Here is a 12,500-nt window from a genome sequence, read left to right on the forward strand (position 1 = left end):
GAACACTTTCAATAATAGTTCATCCAAACTGATTGATTGATTTAAGGTTCTTTGGCACCTTTCCTCTATAAAATAATTACTAGTGTGTGTGGTAAGCTCAAAAAAATATAGAAACAGAAAAATTCATGTTCGAATGTTAAAATCCAATTAACTTTCCACTGTGTGAAAATGTCATTTACCATAATGGCCACCATAAAACCATGTTCTTTCAATTATCATTGTATTCACTAATATTTTAATTACTCAACAGGAGAGATAATCACGAAAGTATTAATTAACATGATTGTAATACTCGGTAATTATTTGAATTTATTTCGTCAGACTCATTGGACGACTCTGAAAACGGGAGTTCAAATGCCGTAGAGTTTCTCAACTCCTCCAGAACTGTCGGCAAATTGTCAAAAAAAATTTCCACAGAGTTAAACTTATGGCACCCCATTCGCAAGGTCGGATGGCTTTCGTCATAAAGGCATACCGCAGTGAGCAAGGAACACTTTGTATAAAGGGATGAGACTAAATGGGATGTTTTTCGATGCTGAAAATTGGTATTAAGAATTCCGGACGAGAATACTTTTGGATATCTCCGGACGGTAGCGCAGATTTACATGAAACTGGAAATTCATCACTAATATCAGAAACAAAAACAAATGAACAATAATAAACAAGATTAATAATAAAAAGACTTGCTAATCATTTTTCATTTCCTCCTTTCGTAAAGGAAGTCATTAACGTTTTCTGTTGTCCTACAAGTTACGAAAACCACCTGCGGTAAACATACATAATTCATAAGATGGTTTACACATCGCTTTACACAGGCCACTCAACCGGTCGGTTTCCATATAATTAAGAAAATATCAATCTCAACACCGTCTAACCCATTTTCTTCAGTCATAAGTAACTAACTCAAAGTTAAATATAGTAGTTAGTGTCTCACTTAAAAAAAATACAATAACTCCCCTTCAGTACATTTATATGTGTTTGCGTTTGCACAAATATTAAGCCACAAAATATAATTTCACAATGAATTCGCTATAATTCGGAAACAACTTACAACGGAAGGGAACTATATATAATTTGATAAGTAATTCTACGTTCAGTATTGAATGTATCCCGACAAATACAATGATAATTATGCGTTGTATATTACATACACACAAACTTAGCTGTCATTTAACCACCTAGTATATGTTACAGTTAGTTGCTATAACTTAGCATATGTTACAGTAAGTTAGTAAAAAGTTCAAATTACAATCCATCCGGCCAAAAAGCATATATGGACCCATAAATCTGTGATAGACTGCTAGGAGAGAGAGAGAGAGAGAGAGAGAGAGAGAGAGAGAGAGAGAGAGAGCTCTTTCTAGAACGACAAACATGAGGACATTTGTTTTTACATCGAATGATTTTTTAAAAAAAAATCGAATTGTATATGCTTTTCATCGGCCAAATTCTGCCTCCAGTTATGTATTTTAACTATAGATGTGCCTAGACTCGTGTATTTCAGCTATACACGTTGTATATGGGCGTGTATACTATACTCCACATGCAGCAAAATGCTATACTACTCCACAGGGAGCAAAATGCTATACGCCACATAGAGAAAAATTCTATACACAGCATGGAGCAAAATGCTATAAAAACCATAAAGAAATGCTATACTCCACATGAAGCAAAATGCTATATACACCACATGGAGCAAAATGCTACACTACTCCAAATGAAGCAAAATGCTCTACACCACATGAAGCAAAATGCTATACTACTCCACATGAAGCAAATTGCTGTACACCACATGGAGCAAAAGCTATATACCACATGGAAGAAAATGCTACACTACTCCAAATGAAGCAAAATGCTCTACACCACATGAAGCAAAATGCTATACTACTCCACATGAAGCAAATTGCTGTACACCACATGGAGCAAATGCTATACTACACCAAATGAAGCAAAATGCTCTACACCACATGAAGCAAATTGCTATACTACACCAAATGAAGCAAAATGCTCTACACCACATGAAGCAGAATGCTATACTACTCCACATGAAGCAAAATGCTATACACCACATGGAGCAAATGATATACTACACCACATGGAGGAAAATGCTTTACTACACTATGAAGCAAAATGATGTACTACACCACATGGAGCAAAATACGAACGACATTCCAATAACATCCTTCCCCTCCCCCCTACAAAGAACAAAAATATAACCACGAAGGGAGGAGGAGGAGGAGATAAAGAAACTGAAAAGGCAGAGGATATAAAAATGATAAAAGCGGGCGCGAGAAGAAGGGGGGGAGGCGAATGTTAGGGGAGGGTGGGCAAGGCAGTGTAGGGTAGGGGGGGAGGAGGGGAATATATAATAAAAGCGGGGCGAGAAGAAGGGGGGGAGGCGAATGTTAGAGTGGGCAAGCTGTAGGGAGGGGGGGGAGGGGAGTAATAACGGGAGGGAGTGAGAGAGAGGCAGAGGTATGGTCGCGATAAGGAAGAAGAGGTGGGTGGTGGTATGGTGGCATGGAGATAGGGGTATGAGTGGATGGGAGGGGGTAGGGGAGAGGGGAGGGGAGGGAGGGGGAGGGGGGTAATCCCCATTTGCAACTTAGCTTCGACGTCTTTTAACCTAATCCATGGAAGAGCTGGTCCAGATGAAGACGGCGATAACGTCCCCGAGATGGGAGAAACCGATAAGGGGGGAGGGGGAGAGAGAGAGAGATGAGAGAAGGCGATAACTAGGGAGATGGAAGGTGGTGATAGCAGAGAGAGAGAGAGAGAGAGAGAGAGAGAGAGAGAGAGAGAGAAGTGATTGGAGGGACACGGAGAATGGCTGGGATGGATAGACGGATGGATGGGTGTTGAAAACTATCAAGTGGGGGGGGCGAGGGGGTTATAGGACGCCTTACGTACGACTGAAGTGGGGGGGGGGGGAGCCTAATCTCGACGAGGAAGCACAAGAACTCTAAAAGAATGAAGAAAAAATAATAGGGGGGTGGGGAGAGCCGCACAGGGCCAAAACATTCACAGACGTAAATTTGGGGGGAAAACCTGACATGAACCAACAGGAAGTCATTGATAAATTCGCTGATAAACTCACAAGAACAAACAAACATACATACGGCGATTTCCCATTTCACCAAAGACGAATAAACACGATTTTATTATCAAGGTTTGTTGTTTCGTCTATACACGTCTGATAAAACGTGCAATTGAACGTAAAATGGAAATGACGTGGTAGACGAATAAGTCACACAAACGAAAGATACAGTACACAGCTTTTCTCGCAGACAGCGAAACAAACACACACACAACACACATACACCACGGACAAACACACACGGAACCTAAATAAGATAGAGAAGAGATACGACACACAGAAACGAACAGTGCGATAGATTGCACGATAAGATACGGGCAGAGATGGAAAGATAGATAGATAAATTGGAGGGGGGGGGGAATGAGAGAGAGAGAGAGAGAGAGAGAGAGAGAGAGAGAGAGAGAGAGAGAGATCAAATGCACGTGCACGTATACACAGAAAGGACAAAGAGCAAAGAAGAAGATATACACCAGCTGGAGAATAAAACACAGCTATCTCGCCGTAACACACGAGAGGTTTTGATGCGAGATATCTCCTCCTACGGAACGGACGTCGTCGTCGGGAGGGGAAATCTACGCGTGCATTCAATCTAAATATATTTCCTTAATTATGTAAATAGTTGTTAAGAGAAAAGCATGTATTGCCCATACGTAAATAGGCTTAAACTCGACTCGGCTACTGCTCCGAATGAGAAAGTTACGGACAGACTTTGAGAAAGCTCGTCAGCAGCGCTTTGGCATTACTATTTTTAAAAGCAAGGAAATGACCACAATAAAAAAAAAACGTTATTATTAACAAACCTCTAACGAAGGAAGGTGATAACAATCTCTCCACCAACAGGGGTAACGAAACGGCCAGTTTCTCCATATCGCCCCAGCGATGTCCGCGACATGAAACACCGGAAAAACGACGACAACAACAAAACACAAGACACTACTACTGATTACAGAACACACACTGAAAGCGGGTCCTCCCTGAGTCCTTTATATATCAACACCCAGTTTTAACACAAGGCGACTCGCAGGGACGGGGGAGCGTGGCTTGACGTTCAACACATCCCAGTACCGACTGACGGCCAATTTCGCTTTCGAGGTCTCCGTCTGCCTCTGCCTGGCTCGGGTCCTTCTCCCGTGGAGGGGTGGGGTGGGGTGAGGGGGTGGGTGAGGGGGAGAGGGGTTGGAGAGTTGCCCAACGGGGGGGGGGGGGTGTGTGACGTAGGGGTGGTTGTCTTGTCAGCGTACCATACCCCAAGGGAGTCCCTCCTCCTTGAAGTATTATAGAGGTTCACGAGGAAAGGGGAACCCCTTACTTTACACAGGTTCCTCGTTGTGGGAAGGGGTAGTAGGAGAGGGTGGGGGGGGGGGGAGATTGAACGGGTGGTGGGTAGCACACACACACACACCGATGATGTATTAAAATTCCCAGTTACTCAAAGTAACACCTGATTCCTGAACGTACAACTACTACCTGTTCAACAGCGCCGGGAGAGACTGCCTTCTATCGTTTGCTGGATCAGTCTCTACTGCTGCATCCATCGAGTAAAATGCTTTGTCAAACTAATCTCTCAGTTCCTACTAAAAGCGTTAACTCTCAATGAGAAAGAGAGAGAGAGACTAGGAACATATATAGAAATGAAACAGACGTCATCTGAACAACTGCGCAGCCCGTGAGGACGAACAGACTATATCCGTCACAATCGCGCCGTTTAGAACCAACGAGCTTCCGAGGATAGTGCGCATAACATCTCACAGGAGTATATACGATCTTTTAAGATGACGTCAACGAACGCACACGAGTGGTTTGTGACGAGTTCAAGTCGTTTTATACACAACAGGCGACAGAAATAAACGATTTGATTCGAGTTGAACAGCGAATGATCAAGGTTTTAATTAATCAATTAACTAATTAATAATAATAATAATAAATTTTATTTCAGCTCAAGACTATACATGGACTATACAAAGTACAAAAACTAACATATACATAATCTAGATACATGAGATAACATAATAAAAAAAATTACGATCGGCTGATGAAGAAGCAGAAGAAATATAATCAAGTAATCTGTGAAAAATCGTGTCTAAAAAAAAAAAAAAACTATAATAAAGTAAAGAGACAAAGGATAGTAATACTTTTGAGTAGTCAAAAACAACGGTATACATAAAAGCTATGACCAAATTGTTAAAAGCCATAACAGAACAATGCAAAATCATCCAAGCATTTCTCACGGAAATCCAAATAATATCCCGATATTTAAAGGCTGACGAATTACTGCATACTTGTACCATTAACAAAGTCATCCGGCTGAAGAGTCAACGAAAACATGAGACAAACAAGAGAGAGAGAATCGGTTCAATCAACCCATACAGTTTGGCGACGTGGGGGGGGGGGGGGGGGGGGGAGAGACACATGGGAATATGCGTATTACATCTGAGGAACACTCACATTCGTGCATGTATTAATATTACGCGAAAGAAGAATACACAATACACGCACTACATTGCCTCAAAATTGTTCACAGTCCATACACACATATATACAGAAGTATGTATGTATGTACACATGTAATTCACGTAAAAGCAGCGTACAGGAAAGTATGTATATAAGTATGAATTCAAATAAACCTTATGTAGACGTCTTGAGTCCAGCATTTGAGAGAGAGAGAGAGAGAGAGAGAGAGAGAGAGAGAGAGAGAGAGAGAGAGCCCGGGGTTGGGGAGGGAACGAGTGAGTCAATATCTTTAATTCTTCTACATCAACCTCATGTAGCCAGTTAAAAAAAAAAAAAACAATAGCCTTGGAAGCTACAAGATAAAGCAAGCAGGGAATATCTGTAATAGCCTTTTGTACTGGTTTTTCTCTGGCTTAGTGGGTTTAAGGTTTTTTTCCTCCATCTCTCTCTCTCTCTCTCTCTTCCGAAGACAGGTAAAAGATTGATTTTATGGTACCCGGGTCCTGATAGTGGGTCTGCAGACATGGTTATCGCACATTTACATCGGCACGCATGCTTTCTCCTCCACTCATATCCCCTCTTCTATCTTATTTTTCTCTTTTTTCTTTTAATCAATGAGTTATCTACTTTTTCATTCATGTCTCTCTCTCTCTCTCTCTCTCTCTCTCTCTCTCTCTCTCTCTCTCTCTCTCTTCATTTTCTAAATCATTGAGTTATCTACTTTGTCATTCGTCTCCCTCTCTCTCTCACTCTCTCTCTCTCTCATACACACAAACAAAGCTGATATCTAGAAAGTTTAGTTCCGTGGTATGATAATCTTTAATTGCCTAATAAATTGGCTATTCATTCACATATTTTGAAGATGTTACGTTCTCGTAAGCTCAAGAACCAGTACACAACTAGTATGTCCAGAAACAACAGCAGCAATAATAATAATAATAATAATAATAATATATTGAAGTCCTTTCAGGTCTTATTACGCTATTTCCTTCAGTAATTAATAATAATAATAATATAATAATAATAATAATAATAATAATAATAATAATAATAATAAATAATTCCAATTTAAACAGACAAAAATCTTTAGTTGAAAAGTGGACATGACTTCTTCCCATGAGTACGAGGTATGTTAAAAAAAAAACACATACATGGTCACACTAAGACATACACATACACCCACACACATATACATACACCCACATACACACGAAGACACACACATACAAAACAAACAAGTCAGACATTTTTAAGCTGAAAAGTGGACATGATATCTTCCCATGAGTACAAGGTATGTAAAAAAACAAACACACACATACATGGTCATACGAAGACATACATATACAAATATACATACACACACATACACACGAAGACACACATACAAAACAAACAAGTCAGAAATTTTTAAGCTGAAAAGTGGACATGTTATCTCTAGAAGAGTACAAGATATGTAAAAAAATGTACAACACACAGAGAGCCACAAAAGACCACCGTTCGTCATTCAATCTTCAAAAAACGGCGGATCGTCGACGCGGGATCAGTAAGATGTAGAACGTGGTATCTGGAAACCCAAATCACAGTCATTCCAACCTGCGAACTCCATCGGATCTCGTCCGACAAGACGGTGTCATCTTTTTAGTCCCCAGGCCGAGAGCCCTCCTTCGTGTTACGGACACGGCACGGACAAATGACCTCCAGCGAGATGTACGTTGCGATATTGATAAAATGATATACACCGCTGGCACAGTATCGGACTTTTTTTTTTTTTTTTTTTTTGTTTTTTTTTGGGGGGTGGTGGTGGGTGGGTGGGGTGGCAGTTTTTGATGGATATTACTTGGAAGCCGTTTCGGTATTGTGCGAGCCTTCTAAAGAACACCGAGCTATATATAGATATTATATAACTATATATATATAATCTAAAAAATCACCCATATAACACAACATATAATAATTATATAATATAAATATATATATATATATATATGTGTGTGTGTGTGTGTGTGTGTGTGTGGGTGTGTATAATATGTATATATATATATATATATATATATATATATATATATATATATATATACATACACTATTACACACACACACACACACACATATATATATATATATATAGTATATAATAATTTCCTTCATATAAAGTCAGCCTTATGCCAGCACGTAGTACTCTTGGTACTCAGCAATACCTCCATGGAGGTGTCGTTCTGCTTCGACGATGCAATGACAGAAAATACGCTATCTGCTTTTGGTAAAATCTAAGGCTTCCTATACGATGAATACTAGGAAGACTGAATAAAGTAAAAAAAAAAAAATTATTTCTTAAACTAGCTAGGGAGGTCAAGAGATGGTCATTTCAACAAGATTCATATCAAAAATATCAAATTGCTAAGACAGGTGATAATATTCTATTCCCATCGTATCTCACGAACACAAATGTTTTATCAATCTTTTTAAAATAGATTTTTTCTCATACACAATTCCTCAACTTTTTTTGTTTCCCAAATATCCACAGAATACAATTGACACTGCACTGACAAAGCCAAACAGACCAACCGTTATCTGACTTTGCGTAACTTTCGAAATCTCTCTCTCTCTCTCTCTCTCTCTCTCTCTCTCTCTCTCTCTCTCCTCTCTCTCTCTCTCTCTCTCTCTCTCAACAAACATCACCAAATACTTCACTAATCCGCTCGTATGTGAACTCCATTCGTTGCATTATTTATTTAGTAGAAAAACCTTCACGTTATCAAAAATTACATTAATTTGAATGCTCAAACTCCATTCGTCGTATTATTTAAAAAAAATAAAACTTCAAATTACAAAATACTACATTCATTTGCATGGACAACCTACAGTCGTCGCATTATTTAAAAAAATTTCATATTACCAAAAAACTCCATTCGTCGGATTATTTAAAATAATTTCATATTACCAAAAAACTCCATTTGTCGCATTATTTACAAAAAATTCATGTTACCAAAATACTCCATTCGTCGCACTATTTAAAAAAAAACTGCACATTACTAAAAAAAATACATTCATTTTTGCATGCACAAACTCATTTCGCCACATTAAAAAAAATTGACATTACCAAAAACACCATTTATCGCAATATTAAAAAAAAAATAACATACCAAATACTACGTACATTTATTTGAATGCACAAACTCCATTCCTCGTAATATACAAACACAAAAAAAAAAAAAAAAAAAACTGCACGTTTTACATTAGACATAGAAACGAAGCGAGTTTGTCTCCAGTTTATCAAAAGCTTTTGATACAAAAAATTCCTTTTGGGGGGAAATCGGGGGGAAATCTATACCGGGTACCGAAATACTTCGACATGCGTATCCAAGTGTGTGTGTGGTGTGTGTGTGTGCGTAGTTTATTCCATAAGCAGTTTTCACTCCAAGGTTGATTTTCCCTTTGGGATATAGCGAATTTTAAATTTCCACCGACGGAGGTTTTGAAATTGAAAGGATATAAATCATTAATAGTAAGCGTGAAATAGTGGTGAGTTTATATATGTGTATGTATATATACACACATATATGTACACACATACACACATACAAAACGACAAGTGATGCTTAATGTTTGTACATATGCTGTCAGGTTGATGTGATAAAAATTCATAATGTATATATATATTATATAGATATATATATATATATATATATATATATACACACATGAGCATTAAGCTACAAATGTCGTTTCATATCCAATTCGCTCTACCTCGGAAATAATATTATACTTTTATATTATGTTAACCTATGGGGAATTTTTTTTAGTTAATAATAATCTAGTCCTCTCGTGGGCTCGAACCACGGAACCACGAATTCACGACTTACAGTTGACGCCTTAACCCACCCACACACATCTATTTTGAATTACAGGTTCCTCATCCGTACAACGAAATAAACACTTATTGCAAAAAACGCACGTTTACTATATAACGTAGCTACCCAGCTGGTGCTATAAATAGACACCGGTGATCGTTCTAAAAGATGAGGGGGAGAATATGGCAGATGAATGTACTCCTGATATGTCATATATACGCTGCCTAATTGTGCACTATCTGGTGTGACAACGCGGAGAGAGAGAGAGAGAGAGAGAGAGAGAGAGAGAGAGAGAGAATAGTCGTCTCCTCTGTCTGTCAGTCTCTAATGTCTTTAATCCTTTCATTTTTTCCTCAGAGACAGCGAGAGACAGAGAAAAAAATACAGACAGACAGATAGAAATCTCTCTCTCTTGTTTCATTAATTCTTTTTTCCCTCGGGGGAGAGAGAGAGAGAGAGAGAGAGAGAGAGAGAGAGAGAGAGAGAGAGAGAGAGAGAATCTTCTGTCTCTTATCTCGTTAATTCTTTTATTTCTTTCCCCTCGGAGACAGAGACAACATTGTCCTCCTCCCTCCTTCCGAGAGAGAGAGAGAGAGAGAGACTTTTCCAAAGCCGCGTCTCTATTATCACGCTGTGTTGTTTGTATGTTGATACGTGGAGAGAGAGAGAGAGAGAGAGAGAGAGAGAGAGAGAGAGAGAGAGAGAGAGAGTAGCAGATAACGCGGGAGATCACGAGAGAATAGTAATTTCCCCTTTCCCATTATTGGTGTCTCTTCCCCCTCCCCCCTCCCCATATATCGTAACTGGGAGGGGACCGCAGGGGAGAACCAAGGGAGTCATAGAGAGATGGGGGGCAGAGAAGGGGGGGGTCGGTGAAAAGAAGCGTGAAAAGAAGACAGTAGCAGTAGGAGAGGAGTGAGAGAGATGAGAGAGAGAGAGAGAGAGAGAGAGAGAGAGAGAGAGAGCGAGCGATATAATCGCGATAAGCGACGAAGATAACGCCTGGCAAGGGAAATAGAAAATCAGAGCCCAGATAGCGAGCAGCGGCAACAGAAAACGGGGCGTGACAACAGAAAATGGATGCAGACCGCAACAGAAAATGGGAAAATCAAAGAATGCCATTAGCTGTGAATGTTATCTCTTATTTTCGAGGGGGGAGTAGGGAGTGAGATAGAGAGAGGGAGCATTTTTCACATGGAGGGAGGGAAGGAAGGAGAAAGTGAGGAAGAGGAGACCTACAGAATAGAAGGTTGGCAGAGAAGTGAAAGAACAATATGAAAAAATGTATGAAAGAGTGAACGACGGTTTCTCTCTCTCTCTCTGTCTCTCCTTATCACATATCTTTTGCCTTCGTGGATTCGGTAAGGGGAGATGCAAACACGAGATCTGAGGGGAAGATAGGTGAGGGAGGTCGCTGAGAAACGGTTAGAAGTCAGAGGGAAGCAGAAGCAGAAGTTCACTTCATTTGAGAGAACCCCCCACAACAAACTCTCAAATTGTCACCCACAAAGTCCGTGGAAAAAACAAAATAAAATAAAAAAATACGAAAGGTTTAAGGAAGCCATCACCATAACGGAAAAAAGCAGATTATATATATATATATATATATATATATATATATATATATATATATATATATATGAATGTGTGTGTGTGTGTGTAGGTGGTCCGATTAACGCAGTTGATCAGGTGGGAGTTACTGATTAACGCAATTGATTAGGTGGGCTTTGCTGATTAACGCGGTTGGTTAGGTAGGCGTTGCTGATTAACGCAGTTGATCAGATGGGCGTTGCTGATTAACGCAGTTGATTAGGTGGACGTTGCTGATTAACGGGCGTTACTGATATGGTAGGCTTTATTGATTAACGCAGTTGATTAGGTGGGCGGTGCTGATTAACGGGCGTTACTGATTAGGTAGGCTTTATTGATTAACGCAGTTGAGTAGGTGGGCGGTGCTGATTGATGCAATTTTTTAGGTGGGCGTTGCTGATTAGGCAGGCTTTACTGATTAACGCAGTTGATTACGTAGGTAGGCGTTGCTAATGAACGCGGTTGATTAGATTGAACTTGACAGCTAAATAATTTTGATTGATGAATTTCTATTGAGTAGATTATTGTTTATTTAGTTCGTCTATTTTCAACTTCTTTGACTGCCTCTGACCCTTGATACAGGCGGGTTATACCGCCCCCCACCCGCCCCCCCCCCCCCCCAAAATAAAATCTCTCTCTCTCTCTCTCTCTCTCTCTCTCTCTCTCTCTCTCTCTCTCTCCATCATTAAGCGATGTAAAAATTCTGCTCTATTTTATTCCGCTGTTTTAATGTATACTGTTAACTGATTAAAATTATTAATATAAATATACCCGTTTGTTATTGTTTATTTCGTACCTTTTAGCGCCTACTATAAGAGAGAGAGAGAGAAGAGAGAGAGAGAGGGGGGGGGGGGAAGAGGGTGGTTTGTTTAGGAGACGCCACTTATAAAAAAAAGACAAAAATGAATTAATAAATTAACAAATCAATAAAAATGATTAGGGTAGTAATGTATTGCATCTTCGCCTTGAAATTCCGAAGTTCTAATTACACGACTTCCTCTGGGAGGCCGTTCCAGAGTCCAACAAGGTGAGGAATAAAGGACCTCTGGAACTGAGAAGTTCTGGAACTGAGAAGTTCAACAGCGAGGTGCATTTACTGCAGTAAAAGAAAATTAAATAAATGAATAAATAACAACTAAAAAACTACTTTAAATATCTTAAAATCCTCAAAATGGCTAAAAAGACATAATTGACCCCACCCGAATAAATAACAATAAATAACAATTAAAAAACAAAAAATGAAAAAACTCCTGTAAATATTTTAAAAACCTCAAAATGGCTAAAAAGACGATACTTAACCCCACCCGAATAAATAACAATAAATAACAAATCAAAAATAAAAAAATAAAAAAACTACTGTACATATTTCAAAAACCTCAAAATGGGTAAAATGACGATACTTGACCCCACCCCAATAAATAACAATAAATAGTAATTAAAAAAATTGAAAAACTACTTTAAATATCTTAAAATCCTCAAAAAAGACAATAATTGACCCCACCCGAATCAATAAC

General features: G+C 39.1%; 1 protein-coding gene across 4 annotated transcripts in view; it reads right to left on the reverse strand.

The window, feature by feature from the left end:
* The window catches only part of LOC135196388 (zinc finger protein ush-like), a 591,971-nt gene that overhangs the window by 46,741 nt on the left and 532,730 nt on the right, over positions 1–12,500 (reverse strand). For 2 of the 4 annotated variants that reach the window (XM_064223185.1, XM_064223184.1), the window contains exon 1: positions 3,895–4,150. The exons of the other annotated variants lie outside the window; for them this stretch is intronic. In XM_064223185.1, the coding sequence (XP_064079255.1) occupies positions 3,895–3,961 (67 nt within the window). In that variant the 5' untranslated portion in view covers positions 3,962–4,150. Of the gene's footprint in view, positions 1–3,894; positions 4,151–12,500 lie in introns of those variants that run through there. 4 annotated transcript variants of the gene reach the window in all.

The sequence above is a fragment of the Macrobrachium nipponense genome, chromosome 17 (genome assembly GCF_015104395.2).
Source record: "Macrobrachium nipponense isolate FS-2020 chromosome 17, ASM1510439v2, whole genome shotgun sequence".
Lineage (NCBI taxonomy): Eukaryota > Metazoa > Arthropoda > Malacostraca > Decapoda > Palaemonidae > Macrobrachium > Macrobrachium nipponense.